This window comes from Triticum urartu, chromosome 5A (assembly GCF_056163025.1).
Source record: "Triticum urartu cultivar PI428250 chromosome 5A, HENAU_Tu73, whole genome shotgun sequence".
NCBI lineage: Eukaryota > Viridiplantae > Streptophyta > Magnoliopsida > Poales > Poaceae > Triticum > Triticum urartu.
The window spans coordinates 444205667-444226381 of record NC_141877.1 but is presented as its reverse complement, the minus strand read 5'-3'; the positions used below and the strand labels follow the sequence as shown (position 1 = coordinate 444226381).

The 20715-nt window shown below is 41.0% G+C and overlaps 1 protein-coding gene and 1 long non-coding RNA gene across 3 annotated transcripts; one reads left to right on the top strand and one right to left on the bottom strand.

Annotated features, from left to right (window-relative positions):
• Nucleotides 1-6220: 6220 nt before the first annotated feature.
• Nucleotides 6221-8851, bottom strand: LOC125509564 (uncharacterized). Of its 2 annotated transcripts, none has more exons than XR_007284152.2 (5): nt 8397-8851; nt 7324-7435; nt 7055-7224; nt 6711-6896; nt 6221-6579 (listed from the first exon to the last, which is right to left on the bottom strand). It is a non-coding gene; the product is annotated as an uncharacterized LOC125509564 (long non-coding RNA). The 2 variants fall into 2 exon arrangements; XR_007284151.2 differs by having other exon boundaries at nt 8393-8850.
• Nucleotides 8852-14521: 5670 nt separating this feature from the next.
• LOC125556160 (oil body-associated protein 1A-like) lies at nt 14522-15313 on the top strand. The gene is made up of 2 exons (XM_048695986.2): nt 14522-15056; nt 15138-15313. The coding sequence occupies exons 1-2, from the start codon at nt 14522-14524 to the stop codon at nt 15311-15313; spliced, it is 711 nt and encodes a 236-aa protein (XP_048551943.2).
• Nucleotides 15314-20715: the final 5402 nt, after the last annotated feature.

The following is a 20715-nucleotide window of genomic DNA, read 5'->3' as shown; positions in this document are numbered from 1 at the left end:
TACCAAAATTTGCAATAAATCAAATGTGTTCTAGCAACCAGAGGGCGATCTTAATTGTATAAACATGGTATCAAGACTCACCAGGGGGAACATGTGGCGTCAATCGAGGTGAAGAAAGAAACATCACCAGTTCAGTTAGCATGAGCCGTAAGCGTAGAGCACTCATCTTGGCTGTTAGAGACGACAAAATAGAGAGGTTAACTATAAGTAGAGGAAACAATTATGTAGCATAAGAACCTGCTTTCTTTGAGATTCCAAATCTGTTTTTTGTGGCAATACAATTCTAAGGCCGTAAATAAAAAATATTATACTATTGTCTGGTCAGTTTAAGATCTATGTTGAATAGGTTGAAGTTCTGTCCGTACTACAAATCTCCACTTTCTGGGAAGCAGCAAACTTGGAATCAACAATGAAGATTCAAACAGGAAGACAACTGCATATTTGACTTTCATAAAAGCACTTCCGTATTTTGACCATTTATATATATCAAGTATATACACCATCGACTCAATTTCAGTCTTCTTTAATCTCTAACTGAAGCAAATAACAGAAGCTTAAGCTTAAGCATCTACACACACAGAAAATATATAAGAGTTTTGTTCCTGTCATTTATAGTTGAAATAGAGTTCTGCTCTAGAGAGTTTTGTATGGTGGCTCCAGTAATAAAAGAATATGAAGAAGACAACAATATATTCTCTGAAGTTCTATAAATACATTTATGCTCCATTTATAAATACATAGGGTTAGGTTTTATCTACTGGAAACCCCAATAAACCTCACAAATAGTTAGACAAGATTAAACGTTCAAAAATTCAGTTAACTGGAGATTCCAGTTTTCAGATTTCAGCATTTCTAGTTCTCAGATATCAAATAGTGTTAATGAACGACCTGCAATTCCACGATGATGGGTGGAGCACAGAGAGAGAGAGAGAGAGAGAGAGAGAGAGAGAGAGAGAGAGAGAGAGAGAGAGAGAGAGATTGACTGTAGCAGAACTGCAGCCGAGCCCCTCCTGCCAATGGAGGAGGAAGAACGACCGGGGAACACCTACAGCGGTCGCAGAAGGAGTGACAGGGGAGCGCCGCATCGAGCACCTGCGGCTGGCGCCCCTCGGCCGCGCAAGGCGCAACTGGTGGCAACGGCGTGCATTGCCCAACACTGCCCAGTAATACAATATTGGAGCACTGCCCGGCGGCTTCATTATGAGAAACAAAAGGAATATGATAATCCAGAAAAGCAAAATTTGTACTCAGAAGTAGCTGCCAGTTACTACCATCTCCTGATTTTGTTCTGCACACCCTAGAAAATAAAATGAATCTGCACTACTAAGACCTACGGCTAGACTAACTACCTTATCTAACAGTTCCATTACAGAATACAGCAGCAGCAGCAAGAAGAAAGCATCAAGGTTCAGGTCACGCCACTACCAAATGTGATCCTATGGAACAAAGAGTAAATTATCTGCACAACGAAGCCTGTAAATACAAATAAACGAGCATTGTAGGCTTTTATTTATCACATTTTCAGGCTGGTGGGGCAACATAATTCTAGCTCATATCAAAAGCTAACATTGTATCCATATCAAGATGGCATATGATAGAACGGAACATTGTGTAATCTGTATCTTCAAGCCACTCAAACTCAAAGCATCTAATAACCAAGAAGCGGCAGAATGAGATACAAAAAGATCATGTAGTATACAGAAAAGGGAGTGCAGCAACAACGGAAAGAAACGCTAAAAGGGAACATAGAGCAGAAAACCAACCCAAAATGCAAGCAATTTTTTTAAAAAAGGAACATAGAGCAGCATGAGCATGAGGCATAGAAAAATGGGGTCACCTTAAGATCAAGAATCAATGGCCCTCTCAGAGTTCAAATCATAAGGAAAGAACGACTATTATTGATTAAAGTTTTTTTAATTAGGCAAAGCACTACAACACTGGATCCTAAGCTACAGTTGAGGCATACAAAGCTATAAGTGTCTGTTCTTTTCATATATAAACAACCTTTAATATCTCAACCAGAACCAAAGCAAAACAAAAAACATGGTTAAGTAACCAGCAAAGGAAGAATGAACCTTTTGGAATTTTAAAGTAGCAAGACATGAAAAGTTCTTTTTTTCCTTCAATATTACACACATTAGGGGAGGTAGCTGCAGTTTTTATTGCATAGTGGGCTCAGATTTGCCTTTCCTCGATCATATAACCTACCCCCATCATCTCTTATCACCAGATCGATCTGTTTATACAGTAGAGCTGCCCTGGTTATCACTCAACAAGAATGACCATCCAAGGACAACAACAAGTATCACAGGATCAAAAAGGATTCTAGAGACAAGAGGGAGGATCCAGCTTGATACCCAGTGGTGCCTCGATTGCTCAAAGGCACACTAATTCCAGCCAAGGTAATCATCATCGCCCTAGCACGAACGCCACTTGAGCATAAATAAGCAACACATTTAAATACAAATAAAAAATGGTTCAGGGTTCATTGCATAGCCGCCATCACCATGGGAACCACCTGCGTGGGAGGGAGGAAGGCAGCTGCAAGAGTGAGTGAGAGAGGAGGCGGCAGCTAGGTTTTCATCGCAGGAAGCCGCGGTCATTTTATACACCCCCCAAGCAAAATGACCCAGATGCCCTGGTGGGGGCACGGTATTTACATTCTGTTGCCATTGGAATTTTATCCGACGGCCGAAGTTGATCGGTAAATATCCAACGACCCACAACAATTTGGATCGAGATCCGACGGCCTGTATCGCGAGGAGATTTCGATCCGACGGTCCAGAATCCAAACGCACGGGAGAGCTCCATTTCGGTTCAGACTCTAACAAGGGGAAACGCATGGGAGAGCTCCATTTCGGTTCAGACTCTAACAAGGGGATGCATAGCGGGCTCAGATTCACCTTTCCTCGATCATATAACCTACCCCCGTCATCTCTTATCACCAGATCAATCTGTTCATACAGTGGAGCTGCCCTGGTTATCACTCAACAAGAATGACCATCCAAGGACAACAACAAGTATCACAGGATCAAAAAGGATTCTAGAGACAAGAGGGAGGATCCAACCTGATACGCACAGGTGCCACGATTGCTCAAAGGCACACTTATTTCAGCCACGATTAATCATCATCGCCCTAGCACGAACGCCACTGATCAATATAGCAAATCCAGGAGCATAGCTATAGGACCAGGGCATCGACATGTAAACCAGAGCATCACATTAGCTCCTATGATAGCAACTAAACATGAACAGCAGCCTGCAAACCCTAAAATGGCATGGATCCACGAGTACAGAGCTCAAGTAGGAACCGATGCATGAGTAGGGCATAGAGCATCAACCAGACAAGCACCACATCAATATAGCCATGGCCATGTCCTATACAGTAGCCGAAGCAGAGGAGCGGGAGGAAGATGGACCTCACCGAGGGAGGCTGTAGCCGAGGCAGTACTCAGTGCGCGCCGGGGTTGCGCCTGAACGCCGTCCAACCGGCGAGGAACCGCGTCGGAGTTGCACCTTGCACCGTCCCGCCGACGAGCACGAACGCATCAAACAACCTGTGTAAGGAAGGCATCGTTGTTTATCAGAAACAATTAGTTAGGAATTACTATTTAACAGAAATGCATTTTTTTAGCACAAAGATATGCACAGGAAAAATACAGAGCTCAAGTAATAAATAAAATTTCATGCAAAAGATATAAAGGTCCAATGTCCGATAACAACTCAACCTTATTTTTTTCAGAATCCTTTGATACACACTATAAGTTGCCGACCAAAATCTTTGAGCATGCACATCTGGCATAAAAATTTGATATGAGAACTGATAGCATTTTTTGTCGGTTTAAAACCTTGGATCTACAATCAGAAGTATCATATTACTATTACTCTTACATACATGTTGGCATACACAATATATCTCTACTCTGCCATAGTATATAGAAAAATAACAGGACTATTAGCTCTACATGAGAAGTGAACTCATGGGTACAGGGGATCAATCTTACCTTGAATGTCTTGCACCAAGGCATCCAGCTACCAAGGCAAGATCTCAAACACAGAACATCTATCTTAGAACACCAGTGTTTCCCTTCATAGTCCACCCTTCCTACAATATTCTGGTAACAACAGAAATCTCCCGTTAGTTTATAGAGCATGCAATTTGCGCTCAAACTGAAATAAGAACAACATTTTGTCAGTTTTGTCAGTAACATTTGGTTAATTGGGCACCAACAAAATCTCCTATATGATTTGGCGATTAAAGAATAGTAACAAATGATATAAAATAACCAGTGACATCAACTCTAACTACACAATATCCAGGGAAACAACATGAATCTCCAATTGGTTCACAAAGTATGCAACTTTTCTCTCAACTGAAATGAGAACAACATTTTGTCAGTGATATTTAGTTAATGGAGCACCAACAAATCTCCTATTTCATTTAGAAGAATAAGAATAAATAAAGGATATAAAATAACCAGTGGCACATTTAACTCTAACTACAACTTGGCAAAGAAATTACATTAGTTGATTAATGATTATCTGTAGCTAAATCCTATATTCAATACACAAGACAAGGAATTCATATATTAGAAATCATATGCACACCAGTCAATCAATTAAACAGCAAGAATCACAAATAAAAAGAAATTACATTGGCAGTTCATATCAGTCTCCTACCTTGAAAATGATACCTTGAAATCATATGCACACCAGTCAATCAATTTAACAGTAGGAAATGCGGCTTGCCGCACCCGGCAACGCCGCTGCCGGGTACAATTATATCCAATTGGGTAATACAGTCATAGGAGCATTTTTTTTACAGAACAGTCATAGGAGCATTGTAAATATGAAAAAAAGCAATGATGTTAGTTCAGTACAGTGTCATACTGCAAATTATTATCTATTCATAAGATATGAAATTTAAGATGGGTTTTAGACCGCATAACATATTGTATAGAATATAGGGACATTTACATCTATGCCCTTAACTCGAACCCACTACTCAGTTTTGCCCCTAATTTTTAGGTATGCTCAGTTTTGCCCCTCCGCCGTTAGTTTCACTTATAGAAATGCCCTTCTCTGCCGTTACCGTCCAGTCAAAGGTCTTTGACCGTCCTGAAAAAATAGCAAAAAAAATCAAAAAAATATGAAATTTGGTGGGATCGAAGATAGTCATGTCCGCAAGGCGCGTGCACATTTTCATGCCGTTCGGACACTCCGGGAGCTCGTGTCAAAGGAAAACATAAATTTTGTACGCATGCGAGCAGTAAATTCAAAAAAAATAGAAAAAAAATCAAAAAAATATGAAATTTCGTGGGACTCAAGATATTCAGGTGCGCAAGATGTGTGCACGTTTTTGTTGTGTTTGGACATTGTAGGAGCTCGTGGAGAAAAAAACAAATTTTAGCTCAAAAAAACTTTGAAAAAATGCACTATTTTGTTTTTTTTCTCTAGAGCGCCCCGTATGTCATTTGATCACCAAAACTTGCAAGCACTTTGTGCACTCAAGCCTCTTTGACGCCAAATAAATTCAAATTTTTTTGAACTTTTTTGCTATTTTTTTCGAATTTACTGTTCATAGGCATAAATTATTTTTGTTTTCCTTTGCGACGAGCTCCCGGAGTGTCCAACCAACACAAAAATGTGCACGCGCCTTGCGGACATGACTATCTTCGATCCCACCAAATTTCATATTTTTTTGATTTTTTTTGCTATTTTTTCCTGGATGGTCAAAGTACTTTGACCGGACGGTAACGGTGCAAAAGGGCATTTCTATAAGTGACACTAACGGCGGAGGGGCAAAACTGAGCATACCTGAAAATTAGGGGCAAAACTGAGTAGTGGGTTCGAGTTAGGGGCAGAACTGGAATTGGCCCTAGAATATATTGACAAATATGATGAACCGTTCTGACATAAGCATCCTTAGAAAGAGAATTCTGGTTTATAACATTGGTACTCACATGAAAATTTATCTAAAAATGAGCAGATAAGTCGAAGAAGAAGAACAGTACAAAGGATACATTGAGCTTATAGAAGCATAGCAAGGCAGGCTATGTAGACATAACTCGACATCATCGATATAATAGTTCATAGTTCCTAGATTCAGATATGGACTGGATAGTTCTCCTTATAGACATCTCATCTGGGTAGCCAAGGATGACCAAGTTCAGTACAGGCCATTTTGTCAAAGCAAAGCAAGCAGGGTACATTTAGTCAATAGAGCAGATCGACGATGGATCTCATTAAGTAGGTAACAATAGTTTAGCTATTACAAGCAAGACAGAGCTCCTCACATGCCCCTCTTGTTATTTATCAATGATGCTTAATTAGTACTGGATCATCTCTGTCTGACCTAAGCCGCGACCAAGCCATATCATTGCAACCCGTAGAAAAAGGAAGCTACAACTGTGTGAACCAAATACAAATGGGGACAATCCTGCTCTCCATCATGCTAAATGGGGACTTCTCTAGCACTCACGCTTACTATTAGTCACGCTTGTGTATTCAGATGCCACTCAAGATATAACCACCAAACGAATTCATTTGCATGTGTGGGTGGGTACATGATGGAAGGACCTGCATCCAGAGAAAAGAAAGGGGCTTGAAAAAAAGAAATCACAACTTTTTACATGCAAGAGTAGTAAGCACTAATCGCATATTCTTTGTTGTATTTCAAGCCTAATAGGAACAGGTGATAGACGATCGACCTTGTGTATCAAACAAACATGTGATAGAAATCACAACTTGTAGTGCTGAAGATCCTGCACTGCCTGCGACATGCACGGTCGCCATGGCCGCGAGCTAGGGTTCCGGGCGCGAGGAGGGAGGGATGGACGGACGACAGCTCGATTGCCATGGTGTTTCATGATAAGAAGGTCCATCGGCTGAGTTACCTGCAAGCACAAGCACATAATTTGCTGCATCACACACCAAGCTATTTTGTATAGCTGAAGACGGGTTTATACAAAATCATGAAACTGGACCAATAAAAAAATATATTTGGGGGTATAGGATTTTTAGAAATCACAATGTGTTGAAATGTGCAGCTCACTTTGATCTGAAGCTATTCCGGTGTACCATGTTCTTTAAGAATCTCAGTAGGGACATAATCTCAACTGTATTGTGTTTAGCAGCAAGAGGGACACTCAATATATCCATTCTGGGTGTTCCAAAAACTGAAAATGTCGGAAATCAGATAGAAACAATCTGTAGAAATGTCCCCTGAAAAATAAAAGTGAAATGTCATCACAAAGTACTCTAGTAGTAAGAAAAAGGCAAACGTCCTCTAGTAGTAATGAGGTTGTAAAGAAAGTTTGGTACCTTAGCTGGTTGTGGTTCAGGCCCAATCGGGAGCTACGTCGAGGGAATTGCTAATGCTTCCATCTGCCTGAACCTTTAGCACAAAGCTATGGATTTGCCATTGGAGATGAACCTAGCAGAGTAGATTGTAAGAAATGGAACAAATCAAGAGGAGTGAGGGAAACAAATCTGGCATAACAAGAGGAGTGAAGGAAACAAATCTGGCATAATTTATTCTATAAGATGTCCGTAAATTCAGACAAAAGATACCAACTTTGTTCCCTGAGGTGGACTGAAATAAACCATATGACCAAGACACCTGGTTCATCCTGAATTATGGAGTGAAGAAAAAAGTTGCCCTATACAACCATCAGAGTTCATGACAGTACAAAAGAATAAAAAACTAAAATTGTTGCATCGTGTAGCTTGCATAGCAGATAGAGAATACAACAAATACAAATTCCAAATTAGAGGAATTGTTCAGTTTTGTTTTGCGGGAGCGCATATAGGTGCAGCTAATACATTTCTTAATGTCCCATATATGAAGAAATACTATAAGAAGTTCATAGGACTAAACCAAAACACCAAACACCATAGTTGATCAAAGCATAAAGTTGACCATTCTTGCTCCTGTTTCCAACATGCAGTTGGCTACCACGTGGCTCTAAGCCCAATCTAGCCTACAGGATAAAGATTATGTCCTTTGGAAGCAGATTAGACTGAAAATGCTTTGCTTGTGCTATTGGATAAATGAACCTAACTGAACACCATGCAAAATCTAGGAGTATTACTGAACCTAACTGAAACACATGCCAAATCATTCTCTTGATGCCCATTTACTCCTAGGAGTACTACTGAAGCTAACTGGATTTAGGAGCATTTACAAAACCTAGGAGTACTACTGAACCTAAGTGCATGTTTGGTGTACTAAACATAGGAATTGAGTGTTTGTACTGCATGGATGCAAATCAAAGGAGCTGGAGCTGCGTGCTTGTACTCCATAGACGTTTTATGAACTCTATAGTCCATGGAAAATGAACATAGCCGCAAACTAATAAAAACAAAGCAGCAGAGGAGAGGACGAGCTCACCTACCAGGTTGTAGCCAAGGCAGTAGCACAGCTCGTCGCCGCAACTGAGCTCCGTGCGCTGCCTCCATGCCCCGGCCTCTTCCGCGCGCTGGCCTCTTGCGTCCGACCTCCTCCGAGCGCTGCCTCCTAATAGCCACCGGATCCGACGCGCCCGGACTCGCAGCCAACGGATTCGGCGACCGCGATGTGGCGCCCATCCTCCCCGACGCGGTTGACCACGGCTCCGGCGACCGCGACGAGAACCCGTGGAAGCACGCGCACACGCCGGCGACGCCCTCCCTCTCTGGTCGCTTCCTCCACAACGCGTCGGGTAGGTGGCGGTGATGGCGTGGCGGCGGCCGACGGGCAGGGAGGATGGCTGGCGGGGAGTGACGGCTAGGGTTCAATCGCGGTTCGAGGAGGTGGGTGATGAGGAAATGACTACCTTGGATACGACCAAAAATATTGCATACATGCATATTTGTCAGGTGATTTTTAATGCAAACTATTCAATAATCTATTTATGTTATCCAGAACAAAAATACTTCACACACTTTTGTGTTTTGTCTAATTGCAGGTGTATGGGACATTTGTACAATCCATATATGAAGATAAGGAAAAAGAAGAAGTTTATGTTGTGTTCAAAAAGTCCTCTCACGTCACTTTTGGGCCAAGAGAAGATAGAGTCCAAGTCTTTCACGTTCTGGATTCAGATTCGGACTGCACAGACATACCTGACTCAAAACGCTAACAACTTTTTCATACGGACTCCGAATTGGGTGATTCTTTTTTTGTTGGAAACTAGATTTCGTGCTCTTTCCAACCCAATTGGATTCACCTTCAAATTCGTCCGGAGCGTTGAGTTACGGACGAAACAATCTGACGTTGCAGCAGAATTCGAGTCAAACTACAAGCCCAAAGGTGTTGCATCACCTCCACTTGGGCCCATGAGCCTTGTACGACCTAGGGTTAGTTTTAGGCTGCCTTGGGACGTCCTCCCACCTCCTTGGCCGCCACCCCTTGCTCCTATATAAGTAGATCCATCTAGTAGCTTTTTCCTTGGAATTTGTTTAGTTAAAAGTTAGCCATTGCAACTTCGTGTACTTCGTTTGTGTCCAACGACCAGACCAAGACCGCTTACGGATCCCCACCATTATCAATACCTCATATATATTTGCAATATTCAGATTGCTTTATCATATGCTTGCTCGTTCTTCGATTGCTTGCAGGAATAGACCTTCGTGGTCAGGCTGACCGTGCTTCCGGCATCGTCAGTAACCTCAGGAGATTGGTTTAGCGGTTGCTAAGGCGCAACGTCGTGCACGTTTGTAGTCGGATCGTCAAAGTCGTCTCCACTAAATCGATAGTTATCATCTCATCGAAAGATCGGGACCACTTGATAGAAAGGCTAAGGTCCCGATCTTTCGATGAGATGATAACTATCGATTTGGTGGAGACGACTTTGACGATCCGACTACAAACGTGCACGACGTTGCGCCTTAGCAAGCGCTAAACTAATCTCCTGAGGTTACTGACGATGCCGGAAGCACGGTCAGCCTGACCACGAAGGTCTATTCCTGCAAGCAATCGAAGAACAAGCAAGAATATGATAAAGCAATCTGAATATTGCAAATATATATGAGGTATTGATAATGGTGGGGATCCGTAAGCGGTCTTGGTCTGGTCGTTGGACACAAACGAAGTACACGAAGTTGCAATGGCTAACTTTTAACTAAACAAATTCTAAGGAAAAAGCTACTAGATGGATCTACTTATATAGGAGCAAGGGGTGGCAGCCAAGGAGGTGGGAGGACGTCCCAAGGCAGCCTAAAACTAACCCTAGGTCGTACAAGGCTCATGGGCCCAAGTGGAGGTGATGCAACACCTTTGGGATTATAGTTTGACTCAAATTCTGCTGCAACGTCAGATTGTTTCGTCCGTAACTCAACGCTCCGGATGAATTTGAAGGTGAATCCAATTGGGTTGGAAAGAGCACGAAATCTAGTTTCCAACAAAAAAAGAATCACCCAATTCGGAGTCCGTATGAAAAAGTTATTGGCGTTTTGAGTCAGGTATGTCTGTGCAGTCCGAATCTGAATCCAGAACGTGAAAGACTTGGACTCTATCTTCTCTTGGCCCAAAAGTGACGTGAGAGGACTTTTTGAACACAACATAAACTTCTTCTTTTTCCTTATCTTCATATGTGGATTGTACAAATGTCCCATACACCTGCAATTAGACAAAACACAAAAGTGTGTGAAGTATTTTTGTTCTGGATAACATAAATAGATTATTGAATAGTTTGCATTAGAAATCACCTGACAAATATGCATGTATGCAATATTTTTGGTCGTATCCAAGGTAGTCATGTCCTCATCATCCTCCCCTTTTTGAAAGCAAAGCCGTCCTCGGCGTTGCTTAATCTGAAATGTGGCTAACAAAAGAGACAAGGTGTACATGTTGTATATGTATATGTCACCCAGTTTAACTTTCCTTGATTTTTGCACGTATGACACATGTATACATGAGTAAATTTCATAGTTCATAAAAAATAAAGCCAAAAAATTATCACAAGAAGTAGAAGGCATGAAAATATTAGAACTCAGTTTGCACATATAAGTGAAGCTCTTATTCATTTCAAAAGATTCGCAATGTTCATCATTAAACCATCCCAACTTTGGTGAATAAACCTTACTTGCATCAAATTTACATGCTACAACATGCTTAAATAAACAAACATGCAATAAGTCATTGGACACAGAATCATCACCAAGATTGGAGGCCATATCAAAATGATTAAACATTAGTTCTTTTGCATCAACAGTTAATTCAATGGGTGCACTCAAAATTATTGATATTTCAGTTGTTTGATCACATGACGCATTCATGATAGTAACAAGATTCTCTAAAATAGGTGGTGTGCTCAAATCAACAGGTAACTCAATACATGACGCATTCAAGTTAACTAGGCATGCATCATTCTCATGTGAAGTTATATCATCAATACCTTTACTGTTACCTTGTGGCAAAGATGTAGCTGATGTAGGTACGGACGTTGACAATGTACCATACCCTTGAGATGATGCCGCGCTCATAATCCGAGGTGCAATGATGGAGGAACCCACCGGCGGTGGCGAGCATGAACTGGAATAGTAGTTGTTGTAGTCACCTAATGCATCCTCCTTTATCTGTCTCTCAAAGGTACAAGCACGGACATACATACCAGTAATGCAACGAGGAATATACTGAAATCTTGCCTGAATATCATGGTTCAAACCACCAAAAAATCTATTCATTGTATCATTCTCAGATTCTTCTATGTCACAATGATGCATATAAGATTTGAACTCTTGGTAGTAAGCATGAACAATGTTGTTGCCTTGTTTAAATTGTTCAAATTTGCGAAGCAATTCACGACGATAATAAGGAGGGAAAAATTGTTGTCTCATTACAGCTTTCAAAACTTTCCAAGTTGTGGGTTGGTTATCAATGTTTTTCTTACAATGTACACTCCACCAAACAAAAGCAAAATCAGTAAATGCTCTAGTGGCTGCTCGCACTCGCTCAAGTTCAAAAAAGTCATGGTGACTAAAAACTTGTTCTACTTCAAGCTCCCAAGCTAGATATGTAGTAGGATTAAATCTACCCTCAAATGACGGTAAAAAGATAACCTGACCATGTGCTTGTGTGTGTTGTCCCAACTCTCGTGATGGTGAAGATGTGTCCGTCGTCCAAGAACTTCTATCTTCGGAACCTGTCATGATTAGTAGAAACAAGAAATAAAATTCAAGAATAATGTTCCTATGAACTACTAGGGTGTGGTGGTAAAGCGCTCACAGTAAAACAAATATCAATATCTTACAAGTTCTTACCAAGCAACAGGTGGTGACAGGCAACCAACGATGTCAAATAACTCTGAAGATTGTGTAAAGCGATTGCCAGGGGAACGTACGTATACACGGTGTAGAAATATATGGAGCTGGGTTGGCTATATATGGTAGCAAAAGATTAGCAATAATCAATTCAGAGATGCAATGTTGAATAAATGCTCAACGACGATACTGTGCTGGTCCTAGGCTAGACCGAACTAGAGACGCGAGCCTAGAACACTAATGAGATCATGTCGTAGCACAACTAGCATCAATGAAGGATACTAAGTAGCTCTGGACAGCAAGATATAAGTGAAGATCACAACGGCAGTAAAGATAATGATGTGAAACAACAGCCAAGCAGGATATATCAACAACTTTGTCTCCAACTTTCCTCTGAAAAAGTTTGTGTCGATTTTTTTGATTTTTTTTCCTTGTTTTCTCTGACTTTTTTTCTCTTTTTTTTTCTCGTTTTTTTCTCTCTTTTTTTCTCCCTCTTTCCAAAACAAACTAGATAAGACGCAGATTGGATCAAGCGAAGATGTGAACGATCTCAACTATTATTATGACAATGAATGGTGGGTAGCACGTGGTGGAAATTGATGGATGGGTGGTGGACAGCGGAAGAGATAATGATGCAGCGGTGGCGTGACTAATGTGAACAGAACTCGAAACTCTAAACGAACTAGACACTAAGACCAGCAACTCGACACGACGATGCAACCGATAATTCAACTATGCAAGCAATGAAAAGAAAATTGCAAAGGCTCAGACTGGCTTGGACCAAGGATGAATAGATCTAACTTTTTTTTGTGGCTTTTTCTTGGACAATAGGTAAGAAAATAAATCTAATCTAGGAAAACTGTAAATTCTCACCGAGCAACCTGAAAACTGATACCACTTGATAGAAAGGCTAAGGTCCCGATCTTTCGATGAGATGATAACTATCGATTTGGTGGAGACGACTTTGACGATACGACTACAAACGTGCACGACGTTGCGCCTTAGCAACCGCTAAACCAATCTCCTGAGGTTACTGACGATGCCGGAAGCACGGTCAGCCTGACCACGAAGGTCTATTCCTGCAAGCAATCGAAGAACGAGCAAGCATATGATAAAGCAATCTGAATATTGCAAATATATGTGAGGTATTGATAATGGTGGGGATCCGTAAGCGGTCTTGGTCTGGTTGTTGGACACAAACGAAGTACACGAAGTTGCAATGGCTAACTTTTAACTAAACAAATTCCAAGGAAAAAGCTACTAGATGGATCTACTTATATAGGAGCAAGGGGTGGCGGCCAAGGAGGTGGGAGGACGTCCCAAGGCAGCCTAAAACTAACCCTAGGTCGTACAAGGCTCATGGGCCCAAGTGGAGGTGATGCAACACCTTTGGGATTATAGTTTGACTCAAATTCTGCTGCAACGTCAGATTGTTTCGTCCGTAACTCAACGCTCCGGATGAATTTGAAGGTGAATCCAATTGGGTTGGAAAGAGCACGAAATCTAGTTTCCAACAAAAAAAGAATCACCCAATTCGGAGTCCGTATGAAAAAGTTATTGGCGTTTTGAGTCAGGTATGTCTGTGCAGTCCGAATCTGAATCCAGAACGTGAAAGACTTGGACTCTATCTTCTCTTGGCCCAAAAGTGACGTGAGAGGACTTTTTGAACACAACATAAACTTCTCCTTTTTCCTTATCTTCATATGTGGATTGTACAAGTGTTCCATACACCTGCAATTAGACAAAACACAAAAGTGTGTGAAGTATTTTTGTTCTGGATAACATAAATAGATTATTGAATAGTTTGCATTAGAAATCACTTGACAAATATGCATGTATGCAATATTTTTGGTCGTATCCAAGGTATTTATGTCCTCATCAGTGGGTAGCGGCGGCGGCGATGCGGGTGGGAGGATAGGAGGCACGCGGGAGGGAGGCGGCTGCGGGAGGGAGGGAGAGAGGAGGAGGCGGCTAGGTCTCCACCACAGGAGCGCCCCCCTTTTATACCCCACGACGCGAAATGACCGGAATGCCCTGGTGGAGGTAAGGTATTTACAATTAGTTGCCATTGAAATTTTATCCGACGGCCCAGGACGATCGGGTAAATATCAGACGACCCACAGCGATTTGGATCGAGATCCGACGGCCTGTATCGCGAGGAGATTTCGATCCGACGGTCCAGAATTCAAACGCACGGGAGAGCTCCATTTCGCTTCAGGCTCTAGCAAGGGGATACTCGATTGCATTCGCAACACACACAACTCGCACAGCATCGAAGATGGCGGCCTCGTGCCACGACGTGGACGTGCCGGGGAAGCCGACGGAGATGGGGACGGCGCTGCTGGAGACGCCGACGGGGGCCATCCAGGGGTTCGCCCCCATCAACCAGATCCACCAGCACCTTTGCGCCTTCCACTTCTACGGGGATGACATGACGCGGCAGGTGGAGGCGCACCACTTCTGCGCGCACCTCAACGAGGACGTGCAGCAATGCCTCATCTTCGACGGGCCGGAGGCCGGCGCGCGCCTCATCGGCCTTGAGTACATCGTCACCGAGGAGCTGTTCCTCACGCTGCCCGACGAGGAGAAGCCGATGTGGCACACCCACGAGTTCGAGGTCAAGGGCGGTGTGCTCTTCATGCCCGGCGTCCCCGGCGTCGTCGAGCGCCGGGACCTCAAGGTCGTCGCCAGGACCTACGGCAAGACCGTCCACTTCTGGCAGGTCGACCGCGGCGACGCCCTCCCGCTCGGCCTCCCGCAGATCATGATGGCGCTCACCCGCGAGGGCCGGCTCCGGCAGGATCTCGCCGACTGTAAGCATGCCCCGCCGAGTTCACCATGGTTTTCTTTTTGGGTTTCTTGGTTCGTTCACCGAGATTGTTACGTGGGTGCAGGTGTGGAGAAGAAGTTCAGCGTGTCGTTCCAGAAGGAGAGGGAGAACCGGGCGTACATGAACGGGCCGGCGCACGGCATCCACCCGTTGGCCAATGCGGCTGGGAAGGGCTTGAAGACGGAGATCCGCGAGGTCGATCTTCCGGCTGCGAATACCGGAGCCAGGATTTTCACCTGATCTGCTCTTGCCGTGCGTACGTGTCCGCCAGATGGGTGTATGGATAGCTGGGTGATAGGGTAGTTAATAAAATGTCTCCCACCCTTTGTTTTTCCTCTTGGAAATGGAGTGAGTGCTCGACGAATGACTTCCCAAAAACAGTATAGGCAGTGGCGGTGTGAGGAACCGAGGATGTAGAGTTAGAAGGAATCAAATGAATCAACAAACTCTTTATAAGAGCCAAACCATATTCTACTCTTAAGATTTTCCCTACACTTCCAGAGATTATTTAAAAGATAAACAAGCACTCGGCGAGAACAACATCTGCTTTCATATTTTTAAGGAGCTGAAACTAATACTCGTTCCAAAATAGATGATCCAATTTTGTACTGACTTTAGTAATAGATGATCCAACTTTGTACTAAAGTTTAGTACTTTTGAAAACAACAAATACTACTGAAAACGAATGCATAAACCTTCTGCACAACAATACTAGTGAAAACTACCCGGAAACAAATCCGAAAACATGTACTTACGGAAACAACAAATAACCTTATGCACGACAATACTACTGACAACAAATACAGAAATCTTCTTCACAAAATAAACGAATACAGAAAAACAATATACAATTACTATCGAAGAAAAACAAAGTAACAAATACTATCGGGGAAGAAAACAAAGCAAATACGACAAGAAAAAGAGGAGGAAACCAATACAATATTCATCTTTGGCAACACAAAACACTTGAAGGCATTTTTGAGAAACCACACTTCAAAGGCACCGAACAATAAAAAACAATGAACACAAAACTATGGCATAACAGTGTTAGCTCAAACCGTAAATAGTGCTCAGGTGACGATACTAACGGTAATACTAGTTAGCTCACACATGGGCCAGCATGTAATAGTGGGCTAACATATGGGCCATAACGAGTGCGGATAAGAGAGAAATTATTATTTTTTCATTTAAAAGTTGATTTCTTTGGATAATATGTCACATCATATTTCATATTTTTAGGGATTGCTAGTTATTGAACGGAATTGCTAGTTATTAAAGATAAAACTAAAAAATATTCATTGTAGGTAGTTTTTGATGTCATCTTTAAATCACAGAAGTTACATGCAAGACTTAAGATAAAATAAGCTTATCAACCGGTACATGTCAAGGCTTAATTTCCCTCTTAACGCAATATGTATCAACTCTTCACTCTTAGCACAGTATGTCTCTCATATTTTTAGAAATAGTTAATTATTACAGATAAGATCAAAAAATATCTTATTATAGACATACTTCTATTGTCATTTCTAAATTACATGAAAGACTTAAAATAAAATTATACCATATACAGATATTCAAAATGAAAAATTCGGTTCCAGGGAAACTGGAATTGAATTCAAATTTTTTTTCCATGCTTGTTCTACGAGAAACATCGTCTATTATTTTTATATATTTTCAGGTAAGTATTTCGGCTTCTATTCTCTAGTTTTCTGTTTTAGTTTCCTTTTTTTCTCCCAGTTTTCTTTTTTCCATGGAACACATTTTCAAATAAATGATAACATTTTCCAAATGCATGTTGTACATTTTTAGTGGCAATACATACTTTTCTAAAGTATGCGAACATTTTTTTATATTGCATAGAAACTGCAAGGACATTTTCTGGAACATGAATATTTCCTGAAAATGTCATGCCCATTTTTAATAGAAATAAATATAATTTTTTACCTACGCAAACAGTTCTTACAATGTATCATCCTTTTAAGAATTCACAAATATATTTTTGAATAAATAATTTTTTAAATTTGTTAAGAAAATTACATGATATTTTCCAAAGCTAGGGAGCCACTGATTTTCCTGGATCCGGTTATTTTGTAGCCAGAGGCCCCGCTGGCGTAGTCGTATCCATTGAAGAGCTAAATGGTCGGTCGGCTTGCTGGACATTATTGTGCTAATTCACCAAAGAAGGCGTGCAATAGGAGCTTCCACCGAAATCATTAGTTACTAGCAAGATGCCTGTGCATTGTGCATTGTGCATTGCACGGAACATTAAGATGTATTTGTATATGAATAGTTTATCTTATAAGAGAAAAAGATGAACGAGAGAAAACCTTATTTGCAATTATGGATAAGGGTGTGGGTATCTTTTTTCAAAATTGCCATAGTTTCCTTCCTATCCGTCAGATATATATCGGACGACCTATATTACAGGATGACAGACACACCATCATTACCAACTCTGTTTTTTATTAGAGTAAAGATAAGGGTTACCCTATGCAAAGGTTACTCCCACCTTCTCAGGCGCTGATAAATGACACATTGTATGTACGTCACTTGCTGCAACCTAATTTTATCTCTTAAACCGTGCGTCTAAATATTGAACCGTTTTCACTGTTGGACTTCTTGCATCGAGATCTTCAAAACTATGTCCCATATTAATAGATTTGAATGAACTTCTTTTCATGAATAAAACTGGAAACCCGAAAAATCCAAAAAAGTACAATACAAAAAGAATATAAAATTATGAAAACCAGAAAAAAAGCAACAAAAGAAATGAATGACAAAAAAGAAGAAAAAAAGGGAGTCGGAAGCACCTTTTTTTTTTCATATTTTTACCCTCTCTGAGAATCATATATCTGTTTCTCGCAGAAGTAAATCTGTGCTTTTCATGAAAGCATAATTTTCTTCCCGAGAAACACAGCCGCGCTTTTCACGAAAGCAAATTTGTGCCTATACGAGAAGCAAAACTATGCCGCTTGTGAAAGCGTGAAAAAACCGCACATTAATATTGTAAACTTTTCCCTGTCTCAGAAGCACAACTATATTTCTCGCTGAAGAAAATATATGACTCCATGAAAAACAAATATGAGCTTCTTCTCGAAGCACAAAATTAATCGCAAGCAAATTTCTCTCTCTCTCTCTTCTCTCTCTGTCTCTCTCTCTCACTCTCTCCAAAACCTAGGGAAAACTGGATGAAAACCGAAAAATAAAAAAAGAAAGAAAAAATCTATCTAAAACCCAAAAACGTGTGCAGAAAAAAAAAGAAATTCAGAGAAAGCACCCATCACGAGACATGTGACAGGGGTTGGACATACCACTTGGCATGCTCTAAAAGCACTAAAAGTGACAGCTGGAGGTGAACCTCCAGTTAGTTGCTCTCTGCTTCCACAACTGTTCATTAGTAGTTTCGTGTTGGCACAGGCGCGACTGTGTGCTGCCTACAACGACTCCAAGCATAGGGTTACCTGTAGAGAGCCATTGCTGGGCCGGCCCAGTAATCATGTGGCTGCATCATGTTAAGGTCACACGTTCGAAACAAATGCATGTGATGACACTTCAAAAATATATTCATACAGCGAAAAAAAATGTTCAGGTAGTTAAAACAAATGTTTCATACAATTTTTTTGCATTCACGAGTTTCAAAAATGTGCTTGTGGCATTTTCATAAAATGTGTATACAATGTACTTTTTTTTGCATAATGTAATTTTTTTAAATAAAAAATGCACATAACATTTTAAAAATGGTTATACAGTGCAATTTTTCTGGTAGGTAAAAAATGTTTAGATCTATTAAAAAATATACTTGACATTTAAAAAAATATTTAGGTGTTTTCAAAATAAGGACTGCGAAAATTTTAAAACATTTATACAAAAAAATATTTGTGTAGTTTTAAAAAGTTCCATGCCATTAAATTTTTTATGACATGTATTTGAAAAATGTTACCGTGTATCCGAGAATGCGTTCAAAATATGTATTTGGGAAAAATGTACATCATGACAAAAATGATCATGTATTTGAAAAACATCTAACGTGTATCAAAAAGATATTTCATGTGTTATCTAAAAATGTACATTGTGTACTCTGAAAAGGTAGATATGTGTTAAAATGTTAAAAATAAGAAAAAAGATAAAAAATCACAAAGAAACAAAGAAAAGCGAAGTATAACAAAGAAAAATAGAAGAAACCCGATGAAAACAAAGAAAAACAAAAGAAAACGACAAAGAAAAAACTGTAGAAAGCCGGAGCAGAGCGAACCTACAGCGACACAGTCGACGAGCGCTAATAGGCCGACCCAATAGTCGCTCACCCATAGGCGATTCCTAATAGGAATTGGTACAGGCGAGACATAGCTCTTGCGGTGTTGGCGCTGCGTTTACAGGTTTTGTAATACATTTGTCGTTAATCTGTTGTCCAACTTTCTATCCCCTATCAAATGGGCCCACCCAGTCTCAAACAACCCTGATTTACTAGAAGAGCTCCAGTTCTTGGGAGCTTAGTAACTTTACTAGATGTTAATGCGCGCTTCGCTGCACCATTCTTCACTTGTGGAATTAGCTCTTTTTTCTCTGGCAGGTTATTGTGGTTGGGTTTTTTCTTTTGCATTGTCTATATTGGCGTAGGTTTTAATTTTGTTCAGATGGTGTATTTTTCATTCGTATATCTTGTTGTGCTGCTGTTACAGACGCTATTTTTTGGAAGAGAAAAGCGGAGTTGTTCGGTGCATGGCGCTGTTCTTACACGCTTCTGTCTCGGTGTTAGTCGATGGCGATTGTGTGAGCCCTTTGAAGCTCTTATTTCAGAGTCAAATCGTGAAATTGTTAATATAATACTTACATGGCTGGCCCATGAAGCCCTCCCTTGCTCAGTTTGGCTTTCTGAGGAGGGCGTTCAAGCTACTTACCGAGGAGGGCGTTTAAAACCCTGCTGTGCAATAGGTATCCAAATCAAAAAGCGGTGTCCCCAAGCATATTGAAAGCCCAGGACCCATATTTTTGTCCTGCCCGACGGGGACAAAGAAGTATCTTTTTTGCTTTGGACCTTTTGCGATAAACCTCGACCTAAGACACTTCTGTGGTAGGATAAGTGGTCACGAAACACCACTCTCCAAAAATAGTATCCATCCATGTACCGTATTTTCCGCGATAAGAGTGATACTCTTGCGCACATGCTCAACTCCTCCCCGCCAGATGTATCATTTAGGCGGGATTTGGTTGGCCCCTATATTGTGTCATGACAACATGTGTTATCCTGTTTGGAATTAGCTAACCTAACACAAGGATGGAATGTGTTTCTTGGAATCTCACTGCATCTGATTATGTACCTTGCCTTCATGCACTCAAACATTTCAGTGGGTAATAATAAACAAATATGGAAATCAAAGATACCATTAAAAATTAAGATTTTCATGTGGTATCTTCGAAAGGGAGTTGTGCTCACTAAAGACAACCTCGCTCATCACAACTGCAAGGAAGCAAGAAGTGTAGGTTTTGTATAAAAAAATCAAACACCTCTTCTTGCAATGCAAGTTTGCGCGTTCGACGTGGCTAGTCATCCAAACAACGTTCAATTTGTATCCACTCGTAAGTGTTGTCAATGTATATAGCCACTCACTTCACAAAATATCTGATAGGTTTAACACACTAGC